Source organism: Sciurus vulgaris, assembly GCF_902686455.1.
Source record: "Sciurus vulgaris genome assembly, chromosome: 18".
Classification (NCBI taxonomy): Eukaryota; Metazoa; Chordata; class Mammalia; order Rodentia; family Sciuridae; genus Sciurus; species Sciurus vulgaris.
The window spans coordinates 27080496-27101930 of record NC_136479.1 but is presented as its reverse complement, the minus strand read 5'-3'; the positions used below and the strand labels follow the sequence as shown (position 1 = coordinate 27101930).

At 45.7% G+C, this 21435-nt stretch overlaps 1 protein-coding gene and 1 pseudogene across 2 annotated transcripts in view; one reads left to right on the top strand and one right to left on the bottom strand.

The window, feature by feature from the left end:
* Positions 1–21435, top strand: part of LOC306649989 (guanine nucleotide-binding protein subunit alpha-12-like) — a 350618-nt pseudogene that overhangs the window by 254984 nt on the left and 74199 nt on the right. The window lies entirely within an intron of this gene.
* Positions 16149–20466, bottom strand: LOC306650161 (speedy protein E4A-like; the record flags this gene model as incomplete). Its single annotated transcript, XM_079121990.1, has 5 exons — positions 16149–16694; positions 18008–18176; positions 18917–19002; positions 19594–19652; positions 20274–20466. 5 exons carry the CDS (start codon positions 20464–20466, stop codon positions 16635–16637), a joined length of 567 nt encoding a protein of 188 aa, XP_078978116.1. The 3' UTR covers positions 16149–16634.

Sequence of the window (21435 nt, the reverse complement as noted above, 5' to 3'; positions counted from 1 at the left end):
TCAGACTGGGAGATTTTGTGATCCCACAACATAACTTCTCCAGTTCTCTTCCTTCCCTTCTACGAAAACTAGTTTCTTTTTATGGCAAAGCCTGTTCGAGAATTTGGTTGAATAGGAGTCTGTTCTCTGTTCGCCAAGGAGGGAGAAATCAGGTGAAGAACAGCCCTGAGGACAAACTGTTGCCCACTGGACTGCCAGTGACCCACAGAGTCTGGCCCTTCCAATCAGGAAGGGTGGAAGCGTCTGATGTCATCGCCCATTCCAACCTGGCAACCAGTTTGAAGGAAAACACATGTAACTGCCACACTGGTCTGTGCATGTGTCCTAGGGTTCTAGAGGAGTTGGTCTCTCCTGCTGCTGATCCAAACTCCGTCCACCATGCCAAACTATCAAAAGGTCTCTGACTCCCTCTTTCACTTCTCTCCAAAACATGAATTTCTGTCTCCATTCTCTACACAAAACATGTTAGATACCCTATCTCAGAGCAGTCCCATTTCAGAGTTCAGTATGTTAGTAGAGGAAGGAGACGAAGATGAGGGAGAGCAGAATTAGCCTGATGTCCCTAGGGGGAGCAACATATGTACAAAAGAACCCAAATACACTTAGTTATCAGTTCAACAGCTTATATGAAAACACTCAATATAGCAAATCATTTCTCCTCTATGCCACTGTATTCAGAAATCTGTCCAGAGGACACACAGTCTGCAGTTAGGCATCCTTGACATAGAATCATAGAAAATTCTGTGCATGCTCACACTCTTCACAGAGTGTCTGTCTATACTTTCTGGGAGTCTATGGATCACCTCGAAATAGCCTCTCAATTCCAATCACTCTCTCTATTTTACATAGCATATTTGGGAGCACAGATATTGCTCTTGACCTGGATATTTTATTGTGACCCATGTACCAGATGGAAAATCTCACATGTAGAAAAAGAAGCATATGGAAACATTTCCCATTCAAGCTGGAATATAGTGCTTGCTGAGAAGATGGGAGTGCATGGGATGTGACACAGCACCCAGTGGAACTGGGGAGCTGCTTCCAAACCTCCCAACTCAGCCTTCTGCTTTCCAGCTGGAGTTTCAATCCATGATTTTTCTCTCTGTCCACAGAATGTGGTGCAGTATATAGAAAGCTTACCATTGAGCCATTGTAATGTGTGGAGGGGAGTGGTGTCAGTTAAATTCATGTGTCACTTAATAGTGGAGGTAATATCCTGTAAATGTGTTCCAGGATGATTCATCATAGGACAACCATCCTAGAGTGCTCTTACACCAACTGAGATGGCTCCAGTCTCACTATGCTAGGTCATATTGTGGCTAAATTCATGTCTGTGGGGCTTTGTTCCATCATTGGCCCTAATGCCACCATGTGGGGCATAAGTGTAAATTTGTGCTACCACCTCCATCATCCATCTTCAGCACTTTTTCTTCACCATAAACAGTTGCTCTTCTTCCATGAAATACTAACTCCCACTTCTCCTACAGCTCCTACTGGCCACCATTCTACTTTCTGTCTCAATGAAATTGACAAGCTCAATACCTCATCTGTGTTGCAGTCTATGACCTTATGCAGCATTTTCCCTGTGTGTCTGCCTTGTTCCACTTTGTGAACTTTTCTGGAGATCCTATATTGTTGGAGGATGGGTCAGAATTTCCCTCTATCTATTGAAATGGACAAGTGTATCTTATGTTCGTCTTTTATCCTTTGTTGTGCATTGTGTTGATTCCACATGTAAAGTCCAGGCCTTTTTATTCTCCACAATTGGAGCTTATTGACAAGATGTACACTTGTTATTCATGCTGTGCTTGAGGTTTTATTTTGCATTTTAATGTCTTACAGGAACCCAGTGATCCCATGCCAATGAGATGTAAACACATGTGCATTCAGGTTATCTGCTGAGAGTGAGTGTCCACCTTGTTTGGCAGCCATGGATGTTCAGATTGGAATGAGGATCCAGAAACCTTCCATTTCTTGGCATTTCCCTCAAAGCCGTGGCTGACCTCCAAGTGTCTCCCTGATGAGAAAGTTCCTTCCTGTCAGGAATCAGGTACTGATACTGTGGAAGACTAATTTCCTGGATTCTCTGCTGCTCCTCTGTTGCCTTTAAGCATCAGAGCTGCTTGGGTCCTCCCACGGCAAAGCAGATGTTCACCCTCTTCCTTGTGTCAACAGCTTATTAGTACACTCAGATGCCACATGATAATTTGTCAGTCAATGATGATTCCTATGTATGATGGTGGTCCTACAGGATAGTATTGCCTAGTGATGAACCATCTTAGCTTCTGTAAGCACACTCTGTGAGTAGAGTCATCATCTGGAATGAGTCTACTTCCAGATGGATATGTGAAGAGAGGGACATGGTTGAGTGAGCGGAACAACTGAAGAGGGAAAAGTTCCATGAATGGAGAAGCCACCGAAATTCAGCACTGTTGCAGGGTGCAGATTGCATGCCTGTAATGCCAGCAGTCTGGGAGGTGAGGCAGGAGGATGATGAGTTCAAAGCCATGCTCAGCAAAAGTGAGGTGCTAAGCAGTTCAGTGAGACTCTGTCTCTAAATAAAATTAATGAAATAGGGCTGGGGTGAGGCTCAGTGGCCAAGTACCCCTGAGTTCAAACTCTGATACCAGTAGAAATAATAATAAAAAAACTTTTTAAAATACCAGATGAAAATATTTTTTAAAAAAGGGATTCTGTTGTTGGGCATGGTGGCTTACCTGTTATCACAGTGGCTTGGGAGGCTGAGGCAGGAGGATCATAATTTCAAGGACAGCCTCAACAACTTAGTGAGACCGTGTCTAAAAAATATAAAGAAGTGGGTATGGTCAGTGATAGAGCACCCCTGGGTTCAATATGCAGTATCAACAAACAACAACAACTACCAAAAAGGAGGGAGGGAGGGAGGGAGGGAGGGAGGGAGGGAGGGAGGGAGAGACAGAGAGAGAGAGAGAGAGAGAGAGAGAGAGAGAGAGAGAGAACGAGAGAGAGAGAGAGAGAGAACGAGAGAGAGAGAGAAAAGCATGTGTAAAGGCAATTATAATAGTGATCACCTTCATTGAGGTGAAATGCTACCATTTGAGGGCACAGGCCTCACTACACTGCCCACCCTTCAGACATCAGGTGCCACCTCTGGGTTTCCCAGGCCACTCACTCCAGTCTCAAAACGATCCTCATGTCTAGACACATATGTTCCAGATCTTGACCTCCACGTGCCTGAGCCAGCACATGCAGTGCTCCACCCCGTGCACCTGTCAGGAATTGCAGTCAATTTGGCTGTGGAGTCCAGGGTCTCTGAGTTGCCAGACATGCAGCGAGGTCCGAGACTTAGGAGGTTGGTTTTCTTGGCCAGCCAGAGCCTGCTGTGACCTGATCTTCCCTGCTTTCTTCAGGCTGTTCCTGACAGTGCTGTCCTGCACCGGGACAAGGAGCAGAGAGGCGAGCTGTCACCTGAGATCCTGACAAGAGTCGCCAGTCTGCCAGGTGCTGATGCCATCACGACACTGGCCTTGCATTTTCTTACCTCATCTTCCCCACCACGGCAGGTAGGTGCTGTGGCTGTCCCCATTTTACAAACATAAAAGCGAGGCCAGGAGAGGAGAGATGGTATCCAGGGTCACATCTGAGGCCCAGACATCGGCTCTGCAGGGCAAGCACACCACCCATCTCTGTTCAGTTCCTTTGCTCTTGGTTCAGATTCAGTGAGTGTTGATCTTGTTAATCCACATTGTACAAATTCTCTTATTAGTAACTCAGCAGACATGTAGTTTGTTATTTTACTGGTTGCGTATTTCTGAGTCATGATGGTTTGCATTATATTTGCTTATGGCTTGAAATGCTTTTAAGTGGAATATAGAGGCATACAATAAGAACAATGGTAGAAACATAAAAAGTGACAAAAAAGAAAGGCATTCTCTTTCACTGGCTTAGTAAATCTTTAGTGATTAAAATTATATTCCAGGGTCAGCCTCACTTGTTTGGGAAAATATTAACTCCCTTTACTTCTTTGCTCCTTGGTTTCTATTTCTGACCCTCCCTGTTCCTGGACAGGTGGATTGGCATTTGATTTTGAATGTCATGCACAGAGGGAAGTTAGGCTGTGCAGGTGGAGTCTGGCTCAGCAGTTACTTGACCGTCTTCAGGGTCCTCCTGGCACTTGTTTATAGGTCCTGTGTCAGACATGGTGTGTGTCAGCATGAAAGGTAAAGAGCAGCCTTTTCTATTTGGCACCTATTCCTTTTTAGTTTAATAGCCTTATTGAGATGTAATTTGCATGCCATACAATCCACCCATTTCAAGTGCACAATTCAGGGGTTTGTTGTCATATGTCATAGTTTTGCAATTAACTACAATCGACTTCAGGACAGTTCATCACCTCCAAGAGAAATCCTGTCTATACCCATTAGCAGTCACTCCTCACTCCTCCCAGTCTCCCAGCCCTAGCCATCCCCTCCTCTGCACTCTGCCTCCCTAGATTTGCCTAATCTGGGCATCACAGAGGTGTTCTTATGCACTCTGTGGCCTTTTGGTCTGGCTTCTTAGCATCATGTTTCAAGGTCCATCCATGTTACTCAGTACTTCATCCCTTCCTTTTTTTTTTTTTTGGGGTGATGGGGATCAAACCCAGGGCCTATGCTTACAGGGCAAGCACTCTACTGACTGAGCTATCTCCTCAGCCCCTTCATCCCTTCTTACGACTGAATAAGGTTACATTGAAGGAACAGACCCCATTTACTTACTCACCAATTGGTGAATATTTGAGTTTTCCTTTTGAACTATTACTAATAATACTGCTAAGAACATTTGCACACAAGTGTTTGTATAGATGTGTGTTTTCATTTCTCCCAGGTATGCATCTAGGAGTGGAGTTGCTGGGTCATATGGTATCTGTACATTTAACCTTTTAAGGAACCACCAGACCTCTGAGCAGCTGCACCTTTTACTTTCCTTCCAGCAGTGTAGAAGTGTTCTAATTTCTCATTGTCACCAACACATTATTCTCAGACTTTGTGATTATAGGCATCCTAGTGAGCAGGGAGTGGTATCTCATGGTTTTGATTTGTATTTCTTTGATGACTAATGGTGTTGACCATCCTTTCATGTGCTGATTGGCTATTTTTATATCAGTTTTAGAGAATTGTCTACTTCATTAGAAGTATAAACAAGTTTATTTGTCCTTCTGTTAATGAGTTAGAGCTATGCCAGTTGTGTGCTACGCCCTTTATTTTCCTTTTTGGTTCTGGGGATTCAACTTTTTTTTTCAGTGCCAGGGATGGAAACCAGGTTGCCAGGAAAGCATCTGCCATGAGCACGTTCCGAGCCCTGAAGCAGCTCATTTTGTTGGTGAGAAAGTGAATCAATTGAGCCCTTGGGATTATATGGACCCTTTTTTCCCTGTACATCTAACTTGTGCATCTAAGGAGCAGTTGTAGGGATCTTCGTGATGGTGCTGTTCCTAGACACGAAACCTCAGAGAACACTATGCGTGTCCAGAGGTCACTGATTAGGTGAACTGTACTTCATTTCATGCCTGCTGTTCACCTTTACATGAGAGAGTGATTCCTGGAGTTGATCTGTGGCAGGCTGATCTCCCTGGGCCTCTGATAGTGCCCAGGCCAGAGAAAACTGGCCCAGACCCCTTGCCTGACCTCTGCCCTTTGACTGCTGGCTGTGAAGTAGATTGCTCAGTGGTGGGAAAAAGAGAGAGAGAGGGAGAATAAGTTGTGAACAATAAAGGGTGTTTTCCTGTGTGCTAAGGTGAGGACATTGTATGGCATTTGCTGATCTTTTTCCCAGAATATAATGTGTTGTTTATGTACAGACTCTCCCTGGAAGGAGACTCGGCTACTGGTTTACTTCTAGCAAAGGCATGGCATACTAGAGGGAGGCTACGTTCCTTGTCGCTCCATAACTCTGGTTTCAAGCAGAGGATATCTATTTTTTGATGAGGCAGTTTTTATTGCTTTTCGATCCCCTGGTGTTTACCCCATGTGTCTGCTGTGATGATCTGCAGTCTGCCAGCATATTGATGCCTTTATTGAGTGCCGATTGCTCACTGTCAGACACCTATCATCTGCCATTTGCCTGCCTCTCGCCTGTCCATAGCCTGCCTTACACCTATCCATCACCTAACGCACGAGGTTCACCTCCCGATCGTCTGACAACAGTCAGCAAACTGATTGCCAACAGCCAGTGGAGCACCAACTGCCTGCTGTTGCCTGGAAGTTCACTGTCACAGTACCTGCAGGTTTGATTACACGTGGCTGCCGCCATTTTGAGACAACAGCCAGGCCCCGTAGGACCCCTGGCTGGACTGACTGAGCCCCATCTCCAGAATCCCTCAGCCCGACCCCTGCGTCTGGGGCCCTCACATCGACTGACTGCTCCCTGCCGCCAGGACCCCCAGACCAACTGACTGCACCATATCACCGGGACCCCAGACCAACTGATTGCACCCAGCCTCCAGGATCCAGTAACCGCACCAAACGCACCGGACTTCCAGGACCCCGGACTGACCAACCACATCCCTCGTCCAGGACCTCCAGCTGACCACGTCTACTCCCTGAGCTGCAACTCCCCATTTGCCAGAGCAGCCATCTTGGATAATCCTGGAAGCCTTAGCTCTGATCTTTAGGTGGGGCAAATCCCATCCTGAGACGCCTGCTGGAGGCTTGAAGCTCATTGTCAGGTACCTCTCATGCATCAGGCTACTGAACACTGGGAGGTTTCATTACTATATGACTGTTATACTGTAAATTTTCTTTTTTCTCCTTATTGAAAAACTTTGTTTTTATTTCTTTACTTTTCTTGCTCTCTTTTCCTTTTGTTTACCTGTTCCCTCAGAGTCTCTTTCTCCCTTTTTTGCATGCTAACGTCCAATTTCTTTTGATTACACTCTCACCCTTTCTATTATCTAGAACTTCTGTATATTCTTTTCTTATCCCATTAACGCCACGTTCTACATCTCTCTGCATCCTCTTTGTCCTCCATTAGAAACTGCAGACCTTATTGCAAATCTGTTTGTTTTACTGAACTTAATATTTGAACTCATTCTGTTTATTATGACAATTTTGTTATTGTCCCCATAGGGGCTATTTGGTCTAGGATTGCATAGTGTCTGAATTGGGCACTGCTAATATTGATCTCCCCTTAAAGAAAGGATTTGGAAACCTATAGGGCCACTATTAGCCTAAGGGGGAAATCTGCAATACCCCAGATCTGCACTGCTAGAGAGGAAGATACATGAACAACATGAAAAAACAAGGGAAGAAAATGATCCAAACAAATCTAGATTCTATATTAATAGAATCCAATGACAGTATGTTAGACAAAATGTCAGAAAAGGACTTCAGATTATACATGATTAAGATGATTCGTGAAGCAAAGGATGAGATAAGAGAGCAAATGCAGGCAATGAATGATAATACCAATAAGCTGAAAGAGCACCTGCAGGAAGCAAAAGATCAATTCAACAAAGAGATAAGAGATCCTCAAAAAAAAAAACCAAACGGAAATCCTTGAAATGAAGAAAACAACAAACCAAATAAAAAACTCAATGGAAAGCATCACCAAAAGACTAGACCACTTGGAAGACAGAACCTCAGACAATGAAGACAAAATAATTAATCTTGAAAATAAAGTTGCCCAAACAGAGAAAATGGTGAGAAATCATGAACAGAATCTCCAAGAACTATGGGACATCATGAAAAGACCAAATTTAAGAATTATTGGGATTGAGGATGGCACAGAGATACTTCTAGCAAAGGTAACTCTCGACTAGGGGGTCAGGGGAGGGAAGAAGGCCTAAAATTTAATTTATTCTTATCATTACCCTCAGCGTTGTTGTGCAGTACTTTAAATGGAACCCCGGGCATTTTTCATGCTAGGCAATTGTTCTACCACGGAGCTCCACCTCAGCCCTCAAAATGGGTTTTTACCTACTTGACCTATTTGCACTTTTTAACTTTGACTTGCATTAACTGCACTGAATCAGTGATGGTTTTTCCACGACTTTAATTTCATGCCTACTTTTAAATAATTAACACATTGATAAATCTTATTCTTGGACCATGTACAATTTCCATTGCCCATTTGTTTCGTTGGACACATCTCAATAATTCATCCTTTATTTGAGATTAAAGACAATGTAATTAACTTTATATTGATATTCCTCTATAAACAAAGTGTCACAAATTGTAGAGGATGTATTTGGAACAAATATAAATCTGTCAACTGTATTCAAAAGAGTGATACTCTTTTTATTGATTATAAGTATATATGAGCAAGTGTTTGTTGGGAACACTTTTGATAGTATTATAGTCACTTTTTTTATTATTTTGAGTGCTTGTGTGTGTGCCTGTGCATGAAGCTTTCAGGATGGAACCCAGGGGTGCTCTATCACTGAGTCATATGCCCAATGCTTTTATTTTTATTTTGAGATAGGTCTCTCTTAAGATACTGAGACTGGCCTTGAACCTGCACTTACAGGCAAGTGCCACTTGCCTGGCTCTTTGTAATTTGAGAACCTCCCAGATGAAATCCTGTAGTTGTCACTGTGTGAGAGGTTTAACTAAGGACAGTCCACTCTCATTACTACCATGTTTTGACAGAGAAGGCCCTTGAGAGCTGAGGGCTGCCATTGGCCATGTTTGGCTTTGGTGATGAGATGACTTCTCCTTCTCCTCTGCCTTTGAGCCTCAGGAGCTCTTGCTTTTCTCCAGCCACAGAAGATGGCTGCAATAAACAGAAGCATCCCTAACTCTGTGACACAGGTCTCTTTGTTGCTGTACTCTTTGTGGCTATGCCTGATGCAGGGCCTTAGGTCACTGGAGGAAGACAGTGAGGACGTTGCACCACAACTGTGCTCCTTGGGAGTGGGGTCATTGTGTCAGGGCACCTACTGCAGGACCCCGTCCATTCCAGCTTCTTTATCTCCAGAGGAAAGGGAATGTGTCAATGAAGATGCCTTTCCAGGCATGCAGAACTGGAGAAGTAGAATTTCTTCAGTATGTCACGTCTTTTCTGGAACCTTGATCTGAAGCAGGCCACTTTTATTTTTTGTCTATGTGTGTATTTTATTAATGCAGCATCCGTAGCAGTCGTCACTGTAGGTGTTTCAAGCCCAGGTGCTTCAGATAGTGTTAGGATGGACGGTGTTAGTACATGTTCTTGTTGAGGGTCCCAGCTTTCCAGGAGGCAGTGTGGGGGTACTGGTTTCTGTTTCTCATGGAGGACAGGCTATGTGGGATATTTTTACAGATCTGCACCATTTGTCTGTCCCTAAGAGAGAGAGAGAGAGAGAGAGAGAGAGAGAGAGAGAGAGAGAGAGAGAGAGAGAGATTACTACAATTAATTCCTTTTTAATACTCATCTTTGAGCCAAAAATGAGGTCACAGATTGCCTAATATTTTACAATGAGACTCTAGGGAACTATTTCTAACAGAGGATAATGCTTAGAATTTAAAGACTTTCATTCTTTACCATGTCATTCTTTATATCATAGATTTTTTCCTGTTTTTGATTTTGTTTTAATCATATGGCATTTTTATTTTACTTATATTAGTAAGTAAAAAGAAGTTTTTTTCCAAATGGAGAGAGTTGCATTATCCATCATATTTAAGCACCCAGACCTCATCTGCCTCACTGTGTCTTGGGAGGAACCTGGGAAGGTGAATCTGTGGGTGTCGAGGGGACACTGGTGAGGCAGCATGAGGCCCAGCACACACAGTGTGTCACCCAACTTGTTATTCAAGAAGGATAGGATGCCATCTGGGGAGATAGGCTGAGGATCAGGTGTGGCTGAGACCCATCTGCAGCACCAGCTCAGGTCATGCGAACACTGTCCTCTCCAGCCAGGAACCAGCACAGCCCAAAGCCAGTTGTGAGCTAGCAACATCTGGTGTGAGGCTGAGAACTCAAAACAGTCACATGACATGGTCTGAGGGCTGTGACTGAGCCCATGATTCTGGGTAGTGTGTACCCCTGGGACAATAACTTCTCAGGTCTCTGTTTCTTCTAGGGTCATCAGAACTGATATGGTCAGCAGAACTGAGCCTGTCCATACCTCAGCAGGGACCCTGCAAAGGCTGCTGGGCTAATAAAATGGGTGTTGGGAAAGTGCCATGATAGCCTCAGGAAAGTAGGCAACTGAAACAGGTCCAAAATTTTCCAAGGTCCTGTGAACATAGCACCTCATGTAGGAAAGAGATTCTGCATGAGCTATTGCAGAAGTTGAGATGAGGAGATTATTCTGCATTATCCAGAGGGTAGAGTGAAAGACTTGAGCTGATTGCCACTTTTTAGAACAGAGGAAGGATCCACAAGCCAGTGAGTGCAGGGTCCCTCAAAAGATGGAGAAGGCAGGAGAGATATTCTCTGCAGAATCTACAGGAAGAACACAGCCAACCCACATGTCAACCTCAGCCCAGGGAGATTCCTGTCCCACAGAACTATAGGACCAGATGTGTGGTCACACATTACAGCTGGGATAACACTGAAACTTCCCCAAAGTGGGCATGGACAGAGCTGAGGAAACCAGGACACAGCCAATGTGGAGCCCAAGTGAAAGAGAAAGAGTGGCCAGGAAAGCCAGGAGGGGGTCTCACTGTGACTGATGAATGGGATGGTGCTCAGAGTGACCAAACAGGAAGACTGGGACATGGAAGGCGTCTGCCACCAGGGGACAGCACCCTGCTCCTGACCTATGGAGTTAAGCCAACTCTCCCCTTAGCAGATACAAAGAAGCTGAGTGAGGTGAAAGTAACTATGCAAGACATCCAGAGGGGGAACTGCCTGCAGGGCAGCAAGCAGGGGCCCCGCTGATCCTGCTGTGACCATTGATGACTGTGCCAGACACACTCCTGCAGACTCAGATGATACACTAATGAGGAAGGACTCCCTGTCTCAACTGTACCCCAGTAAACTGTACATCCATGAGACCTACTGAGGAAACAGGCACAGGGGAGGACTAGGGACCCCGACTGTCACCCTAAAGTGCCACACTTGGAGGGATGAAGGCTGCACCTCTGAGGGTCCTAGAACTGCCCAGAGCAGGGTCAGATCCCTGTCACAGGGGGTTTGGCGAAGGCAAAAGAAATTCCAGTCTGCAGAAGACTGTCATCTGAGGGCATAGATACTTGTAAAGACTGATCTAAGCTGGTGGGGTGGCATACTCCTGTCATCCTACCTACTTGGGAAGCTGAGGAAGGAGGATGAGAAGTTCTAGTCCAGCCTGGGCAATTTATCAGACCCTGTCTCAATATTAAAAATGAAAATGCTGAGGATGTAGCTCAGTGGTAGAGCAACTCTGGATACGATTCCCAAAACACACACAAAAAAAGGACAGAAATTGCTGTATTGCTGTCACATGTGAAACTCAGCAGAGAATTCTGCAGAAAACTCTCCACTGGCATGGGTGAAGAGCATGTTTCTCTGCTGCAAAAAGTCAGCCTGACTGAGCCAGGGTGTAGGCGCATGCTGTGGAGAGGGGCGTAGTAGAGCAGGGAGGGATCCTGGAGGATGGGAGGTGACCAGATGGCATCGTAGGAGGACTGATGAACACAGAATAAGGATGGAGGCTGTGGGTGTGGTTGCAAGTTAGCCAGACCAACTGCCTCGGCCTTACCAGGGAGTGTGACAAACACAGGTCCCAGGACCACCTAGTCGTCCTGTCCAGCAAGATGCTGTGTGTCCACATGTGAGGGAGGAGCACTCCTGAAGCTATAACAGGATAAATGAAGAGGGGCTGACCCCAGAGGATTCTAATCAGAGCGTCAGGTGTGAGGTGATGTGGAGCAGGACCCATGATGCCTGCAGTACATTGGTCCTGAGCAGCAGGGAGGGGTGTGGGACCACAGGGGTGCTAACCAGCCTGCTGGTGGGTCGGCCTTGGAATGCTGAAAGCACACTGGCCAGCCTACTGCTGATTTTCCTCATTACCTGGCTAAGTCATTTTTGTGTTCCTCACATGGCCATGTGTCCCTGAATGTCTGGCAAATGACGAGCCCTAGAGGACAGAGCCATGCTGGAGGTCCCCACATCCTGTCCCCCCACATCCAGTCCAGTGTCTTGCAGTACAGCATCAGGCTAAGTAACCCTGCACTCAATTTCTGCCTCTACCAGTGCCCAGCTCTGACACCTGTGCAGGCCAAGTGACTTCTCACAGCTTCCATTTCTCATCTGTGAATGGATTGATACTAACCTCACCACCCCACAGAGAAAGTGATCTTTGAGAAGCTGACTGCCCAGGAGGACATCATTAGCCTTCCTTTCTAGGATCGGTTCACAGATGACTGACCAGACAGTGAATCCTCTCAAGAACCCTGTGTGTCCACGTTCATCTTCCTGTGTCATTAGGGGATTCTGAAAACCCCACCCTCAGCTCCACGTAAGTCCTTCTGTCCTGACAGATCATTTCTGCACAAGACTCACTTCTTACATAGAGCCCAGACCTGATGGTGAAGCTGTGCCCTAGCAGCCAGGGGTGCCAATGAGGAGGATGCTGTCCACTTCTCTCTGCCACCTACAAACCCATCATCTTGGCCATGGTCATGGCTCAGAAAGAAAATACTTCAAAATAGAACCTAGCTATGATCTGGGTTCTCTCCTGTTAATTATCTTAACAACAGCAGCTGTTCTGTACCAAGGTCTACCACTCCCTGCTGCTCTGCCTGTGTCACTCAAGCCACATGATCTAGCAGAGGTGCAGGTGCCACAGCATACTTGTCCCAGAATAAAAGAGCAGTGTCCAAGGTGGGCTTGAATGCACCAGACCCCAGCCACATTGCCAACCACCTAGTGCTGCCCCTAGCCAAGTGCAGGCAGATGTCCCAGAGACTGTGCACCCACAGAGACCACAGGTCTCCATGCCTCCCATGCCAGCATGGGCCTGAGGCATAGAGAGGCAACACTGAGGCAAGCCAGGACATGCCATCCTGTCACCCCACTGCAGCCTAGCCCTGGCCCAGTACAGGTACCCACTCACACAGTGCTGCAGCTCTGAACACCTGAGCATGCAGGACCTGCTAACTTCAACCTCCTGGGAAGCTGGGATTGCAGACCAGCAGTGAGAAAATAGAAGTAGGGCAGACTGAATGGAAGTTCAGTCTCAAGGTTTAACCGATAGCCTTAGTACGTTACCAAAACTGATTTGCATAAATTTGACCCAGTGGTGTTGACCAAGTGCTACTGAAGCCCCTAGACTAGCACACTCAAGCAGCAACCCTACCGGATCTCTTCTTGGCCTGTGAGAGTTCTGGTTGGGAGTTCTGCTGTGCCCCTTCCCTTCTGAAACTTGCCTCTCTAGTTCTCTGCACTGTGACATCTAGTTGCCATGTCTCCTTAGATACTGTTTTTCTGCTCAGCACACTGCTGACGCCATGTCCCCCCTTGCTGTATAAATTGAACACTCCCTATCTGGCCAGGGAACTGGGTTCTGTCTGGGTTCCTGGCTTCTGTCTCAGAAATCTTAATTCCTAATGACTGACATTCCATATATTTGGCTCTCCTTTTAAATTTGTTGCAGCTGGGACAGTCAATTGGACTCTTGAATCCATGTTGGGCAAAGTCCACCACTGACACTCATTCTGTTTTTCCTAAGCTTTTCACTAGTTGCATAGGTGACAGAGGGGAAAAACTCTTAGAGGTCCAGAGACCTTGACTCACCATAAGACAAAGGAAGTTGAGAAGAGCAGACTCAGCAAGGTGTGGAGATCCTGAAAGGGAAGAGGTGGGTGGGCTTTCCTTGGAAGCACCCTATCCACGTGGACACCAAGGTTAGGACACAAGTTGGGAGCGGCCCAAAAAAGAGACACATGGCATGAGGTCTGGGAGGAGGAGGGGCTCAATGAAAGCATTGTGTCCTCAGGATGCTTCATCTTTCCAGGACTTGATGTGCATCAGAACCTCACCAACCAGGGAATCTCACCTTGGCTTCAGTGTCCTGAAATTTTATTGGAATTCATTAGGGAGGCATGATTGTTTCAGTTGTCTTGCTGTGGATCCCATCTCTAGCCTTCCTCTACATCCTGGAGCACTGGCTGATATGTAGCTCAAAGTTTCACACACACCCCCCGGCAATGGGTGGTGACATTTCCAGTGTGGCTGGCTGTCCCCAGCTGTACCTTGTAATGCAGATAGCAAAGCCATCAAAGCCAAGGAGTCACAGGGAGCGCAAAACAGTCATGTTAGACAACTGGTTGAGGCTGGATATGTGCCTCCCAAGGCTTCAAGTACCCAAAGCTTGGGTAGCAGTGTGGCAGCATTGAGGCGGTAGAACCTTCAATATGTGGCACCAAATTGAAGGTAAATAGATCATGGGGACATTTTCCTCAGAGGTATTAGTGTTGGTCTCACACACTGAGTTATGAGAACAGGTTGTTATTTAGGAGGTCTGCCCCATGTGTTTGGCCCCTTTTGCACTTGTCCTATTCCCTTAATACCTCTGCACCACAGTGGGATGAATCTGCAGAGTGGGGGGCCTGCCACTGTTCCAGCTCCGTGCTCTTGCACTTCCAGGACTATGAGCTCAATGTTGTTCTTTATGGAGACTAGAGTGCACCTCAGTAGTACAAAACTTGCTAGCAGTCATTCAGCCCTGATTCAAACCCTGGCACTTCAACAGTAAGTAAATAAATGCCTATACTAAATAAAATATCAAACCTCATGTATTTCATTATTACACCACATAATGAACTCAGACAGAGCTCCAGGAAATGGGCAGCCATCAGAAGCAGGATGAAGGTGGTCACTGGAAAACAGCATGAAAAAACTTTCATTATAGGAATTATGCTTTCCTAACCTCAGTGAGAAGTTACAGATAATTATACAACAGGATAATGGGAATCACCAAATTTGAAGCCACTGGTGAGAAGGGGGAGTGCCCTGGGAAACCCAGAGCTTACAGCTGACGTCTGAAAATAGGGCAGTGCAGAGGGGGCCTCAACCTGTAGCCTGTGGCCTCCATGCAGTTGATCAGCATCAGAATTGTGTTGCACAGTGCCTGTATTAATGACTGCTCCTTAATGACTTCTGCCTTCATGAAACTTTTACCTCTTCAGTTGCTCCACTCACCCAACCACCATCTCTCTTCTAAGCCTTCCACCCAACCTTAAGCTCATTCCATGCTGGTCCTTTGCAGCACCTTCACCTCCTCTCCACTTGCGTCTCTAACCGCATATCGCATCTCATCACTGGCTCTGTTCCACCTCTTTTAGCTTTGTCTTACTTCTGGCTGATAATTTGATTCAACTGCTCCATTCCACTAGTGCCCCCTATTCACTGCTGCTCCCTTCTCCCAAGATGCTTGCCTGCAGTCACTCAGTGCCCACACTATTAGCTCCTCCTCTCTGTGCCTGTCTGTATACCAGATTCAGCTCTTCCTCTCATCTAATCCTTCTCACAACCTGCTCCAGTAACTTCATGTCCCTTCATGATTTTCTGTTTCAACGAGACCCTTTGGATTTCCTTGTTATGTAAAATTAGAAACAGAGTTGTGGAAAAGACTGCCATTGTGACTCAAGTAGCAAAGTCTGCCATTCCATGTGTCCCCATCCTTGGACCATCACCAGGAAGGCATCTCCTGTTGAGAAGCTGCTCCTGGATTTTGGATTTACAATTGTTGTACACCTCCCCCGAATTTTCTCTCACTCTTCCTGTGTCGCGTCTCTCAATGTCCTCCCTGTGTTTCCTGCCTCCAGTCTCTAGTTTCAGTTCTACAAACTTCTCTGTTGTTTTCCTAACTGAAAAATAATTGAAGAGTTTTCCCTCCACAGGTAAGAAATTTGGTCAGTTAACAACAGTCTGTTAAACTGCAGCATGATTTGACAGAATACAACCGAAAAGGACATGATCATGTGCATCATTAAGGTAAAAAGATTTTTAACTTTATTCACTTTTCCTACAAATGTGCTGTGCTGTGCTCTTCAAAAGCACATAGCACCTGTGCTGTCTTCAATAAATAATTCACAGTGACAGAAAATCAAGACAAGGCAAGTTAAATGACAGCTACTCCATATTCACAATAACGATTGAACATCAAATAAAAAACTAATAAGGAAGAGCAGTTTACAAAACAACATATATCTCGATTAAACTATTTAACATAAATAAATTCAAAATAAATAACATTTATTTTTATCTACTAAAACTGACAATTCTATAAATAAATCATCTCCACGATTGGTATCCTTCAGGGATGCCTGGCCCCAGATGAATTAAAAGGAGAGGGTCAAAAGACAGTTTCCAGGGGGAGAGAGAGATGCGTGGCTCCAGGATATTCACTTTAGATGGACAACAGCCTTTCGTCACTGCTGACACTGGGCCCAGTTGCTCTGAGTGAAGGATTTCTAGCACTTCCTGTGTGACAAACTGTTCTCTCTCAGGTCTGGCTGAGCAGCCTTGGAGCACCAGCACATCTCTGGGAGGTCACCTGTGTGGTTGTGGTTCTGAGGCTGTGAGGCTGACTGGGAGATTCAGGCTGTCTCACCATCCACACAGGGTGGCTGTGGGTGGGAGGCAGACAGGAGTGGATGAAGTAGTTAGGTTCTTGGACATCCTAAACGGACAGTAGATGACCCTGTCGTCAGGCCAGGGACACAGAACTTGGTCCCTCCCCTCAGGCCTCCATGGTTCCAGGACTTCTAGGGAAGGAGGGTGCGATCTCGGCCCCACACCCAGAGCTGCGGATCATAAGCTTGAATCTGGAAAGAGAAAGAGCCCCACAAAAGCTGATGACTTGACAGGATATTGAGGTTTGGAAGTTATGGTGAATTTATTTTTCCATTCCTTAAATTACCTCACTTTGATGTGGACTTTCTACTCACCATGATTCAACAGTCTACAAATATCTTACAAGTAAAATGTTGAGAGGCTTGATTCTGTAAACTAAGTTCTTTTGACTACAAAGGAGATGACATATCAAGGTGTTCTTATGAGATTTGTTTTACCTGGTGACAAATGAAGTAGCTATATGCGTGTATCACAACATTATTTCACCTATTACTGACATCCATGTTATATAAGGTGTAGTTTCAGCTTTCTTTTAAATAAAAATGGAGTGTATGTTCCTATTTTATATCAGATATATTATGTCAGCTGTGTGGAAAGTTTTGTAAAGATGCTTTGACACATACAGTCCTTTCGGTGTCCCATCTATTCAAATTTGAGGAATTGATTTTATCAAGCATCAAACTTTATCCTTGTCTCTTATTTCAGTAGAATGATGGATTAGTGTTAGTGATGTTTGTGCTTGGGTACATCAAAAAAACTTTTTTTACATGCTTAAAGGCATCTTTAATATTTGAAACCCTATAATAATTTCTACATAATTATACCCCTGTCAGAGTTTGGTATGATTTTTGTTTAAAACTAATGAGTACATGTCAGTGCTGTAGACAAACAATTTAACTGTAATTCTAGTTAGGTCTAATTTAGAAATTCATTGTGCAAATATTCTCTGGTTGAAAAACTAGTTTGCCATAACATGTTCTGCATTGGGAATAATTTTATTACAGGATAAAGATTCATTTCATCTTATTTATCTACTTCCTTTAAAATAAACATAGTTTACAATTGGTAGATCTATACATAAATATAAAACACCAAAGATATATATCTGAAAAAAGTCACTTAAGTCTACTCTTAAATGTAGTTCCATTATTGCCTAGAAACTGGGCTTGACTTTATATTTCTAATGTACTTTTCCTCAAGATAGGAACTAAAACTTCATTTTCTTGAAATAGAACTTTCTTTTATTACTTGAATCACTTATGTGTACCTGGTAAATTTCCAACAACTTTTTATTAGATTGCATAGAGTACATTGAGATACACATTTGGTTTACTAACAAAAAATCACCAAAAAACCCAAACCTGAAGACTGCCCAGGAAGTCCTTCCCTCCATGCAACCTCCAGGGCTTTCTCCTCCCCACATCCCACCTGCAACCACCCACCTTCCTGAGTCTCTCCAGTCAGTCCCTCCCTCGCCCTCCACAAGACACACAGCACTACCCACCTCCTCACACTCCTCCAAGGAAACCCAAGTGTTCCAGCCCATGGAGCAGATGAATTGATAGCGCAGTTTGTGGAACAAGAGACGCAGGGCATAGCTCTTCCCATAGAGGAAGTAAAAGATGTCTTGTTTAGGAGCCTGGTTGTCCTCCTCCATGTCATTGGCCAGGTATCTGGGGAAAGAAATCAGGTTGCTGCTCAGGGACACAACCTGGAAGGACCTCCCCTCGGAGTCAGCTTCCCAGAAAACAAGCCAGGTGGACAATCTTCAGACAAGACTCCACTAGCCCTATTCAGCATTGTGGGGGACCATCTCTTGGTCCAGAGGCCTTCCCAGACAGTCACCTTCAGAAGTACCCCAGCTTTTGTCAATAAAGCAAAGAGACAACACTTGAGATAGAGGCATAAGGGGTAATTGTACTCATGTTGGAAGGATTTTCAGTGACTGTGTAGAAAGCCACAGATGAGAGAAGACATCTGTATGAAGGAGCAGAAGGAAGCACCTTACGCTGGACCTACTTGGATGGGAATGGGCATCTGTCCTGGAAATCCAGAGGCAGAAGTAAAAACAATGTTGGGTAGATGCAGGAAGAAATAGAGCAGTTAGGTGTGGATGCATATGCAGTTTCTCTGCCAGGGACAGCAAGTGTCCATGCTTTCCTCCACTCCTCTCAGGTGGGCTTTATGTTTTCTTTGGTGTTCCTTAATTTTTTAAAACTAACCTTAAGGGAGATTTTGTCCTTGCTTTGACTAGGGACGTGTGAATAAAAAACCTATATATTAATGTTAATACCTTCAACCCAGAGCAAACAGGACAAAGAGGTTAAAGACAGAGTACAGATTAGTGCCCTCTGCTCCCCTCCTGACCTCCCAGGTAGTAAATTCCATTTGATGAAGGAGGCCAAATACTCACAGGGCCAGGAAGAAGTGAATTCGTTGGTATTGCCAGGAGAAGAGGCCAGCCCGGCTAAAATAAGCTATCACCATAGACAGGAGGTACTGGTGGAGAGAGAAAAAAATAGAAAGAAGTCACATCCTAGAAGAGGAAAAAAGAGGGGAAAGAGAGCTGAGAGTCTGGGGTAGAGAGTGGACTAAGAGAAGGTAACCATGGAGGAGACCTGCCTTTTGGGGGAAGGATATGAGGGATCAAGGTCAATGAGAACAGTCAGAGAGGAGACGTAGATATGCCCTGGAGGGCCAGGTCTGAGGGGACCTTTGGAGGGAGGGCATATAGGTGTGCTGGGTGAGAAGGGTCTTTTATAAGCTGGAGAAGAGGGGTTCCCAGGGAGAGTAGAGAGGAGAATATCCCAAAACATCAAGTGACAACAAGAAAAGAGCGTGTATATCCATGCCAGAATGCATTCTTGGGCTTGGAGCTCAGAGCTCCCAAAGCAGAAGCAAGGTCCACCTGTCCTCCCTGCAAGAAGCTGCTAGACCTGAGACAGATGTTGACAAGTCACAATAGGCCCAGGACCTGGCACATATTCGTGGCTCTACGTGGAGGCAGAGAGAAGGACCATGGCATTAGAAAGCCCTCTCCATCCAGGCTGTGCTGGAGCAGGACCCCTGCCCAGGGGAGAGCAACCTCACCTTGTCAGACACCCTCAGGTTCTTGTCCCAGGCCAGGAATCTTTTGACAATAGGATCCTCTGTGAATAGTACACTGGTGTTAGTTTGGGACCCAGAGGGGCTTCAATGGGAGAGAGAGAGCAGAGAGGAGGACAAGAACTCCCTTGGAGAAGGTGCGGGTTTGGAGCCCAGCAGAGGTGGATAGGAAGAGGACAGTAACATACCTTGCGCAAGTTGCTTAGTCCTGAGAGTCCCCAGAAAAGCAACGGAGTGAGGGTTTGGATAAGAGCTAGATACCTGTATGATCAAGAACTTTGTGTAAACTAGGAGGACCTGTTATCACCCAGGAATGCATGGCCTCAGAATCAGGGAGTTCCTAGGTCATTTTCTCATTTGACAGTCACATCAGCATGAACATGGCCCCATTGCCCACCCCTCAGAATGTAGGACATCTATTAGAGCCAGAGTGTCTGCAGTCAGAGAGGACTGTTGGAATCAAGCTCTGTGACCCCAAGCAGGGATCCTGTTGAAGTGTACTGTAAGCATCCATCATCTAAGAGTCATGAGGGGAGATGGGTCCTGAGTCCTCCCCGCATGGGAAGCTCAGAGGTAGCCTGGCACTTTGGAAAAGGGCAGTGGCTATAAGGTTCATCTTTGTGTGGAGAGAGGATTGGAGGGCGCTCCCTGGGATGTCTCCCTACCTAGTAGCCTCTTAAAAACTTCGTGGTGTTCTGGTAGCACCAAGTCCATTCGCCGTTTTTTGAGTTTCACTTTGAGGCCACACGGTGAATCGACATCCCAGGGGTGATTTAGCTCACTATCCAGCTCCTCCAGCACCTCGTCAGACTCAGTGGAGGATTCCCTCTTTCTCTTTTGGCCAGCGGTCTCAGACATAAGGCCAGACGATGTCCTGGGCACTGAATCAAAAGCCCCTGGAAGATTGTCATCCACATCCTCCTCTGATTCAGAGGTCCACTCTCTCTTCCTTGAGACCCGACATGGGAGGCAGGGTTCTACCCACGGGGCTGAATAAAGAAAGCTGAGTAAAGCCACTGTATTTGGAATTCAGCCTTTTATCTCCTGATCCCAAGTCCCCAAACCACACCCTAGACCTTCAGCTCTTGCTGGCTTATGGGGCCTTGCTCCACTTTTCCTCTTTGCTGGTAACCATCTGCCCCTGATTCTCCTTACCATTGTCCTATCTTCCATTTTCTCCAAGCTCTTGCCCATTATGGACACTTTCTCCCATGGGGACTGTGACCCCTTTTCATCCTTTCTACCCCCTTTCTACGTTTGGATCTCATCTACCACAGTTCCTTTCTCTGCAGACTTTCCATCCATGTGGAACTTCCTTGTCCCATGACCTATTCTCTCCTTCCAAACTGGGCTCTTGGTCCACCTTTTCTGGCTTCTCTACCCCTTCCTCCTTACCAGTCATCACATCAACTCAGTTCTGTCTCTAGCTCCCTCACCTGATGGACCTGCGACCTCATCATCTACCACCACCTGCAGGTGGCCTGAGGTGCTGGGCTGGGAAGGCGGTTGCTCAGACTGGGAGATTTCCTGATCCGACATCACTTCTCCAGTACTCTTTCTTCCCTTCTACAGTGCCTAGATTCTTATTATGGCAAATCCTTCTTCCAGAATTTGGTTGAATAGGAGTGTGTCTGCTCTTCTCCAGCAGGGGAGAAATCAGGTGAAGAACAGCCCTGAGGACAAACTGTTGCCCACTGGACTGACAGTGACCCAGAGTCTGGCCCTTCCAATCAGGAAGGGTGGAAGCCTCTGATGTCATCGCCATTCCAACCTGGCAACCAGTTTGAAGGAAAACACATGTAACTGCCACACTGGTCTGTGCATGTG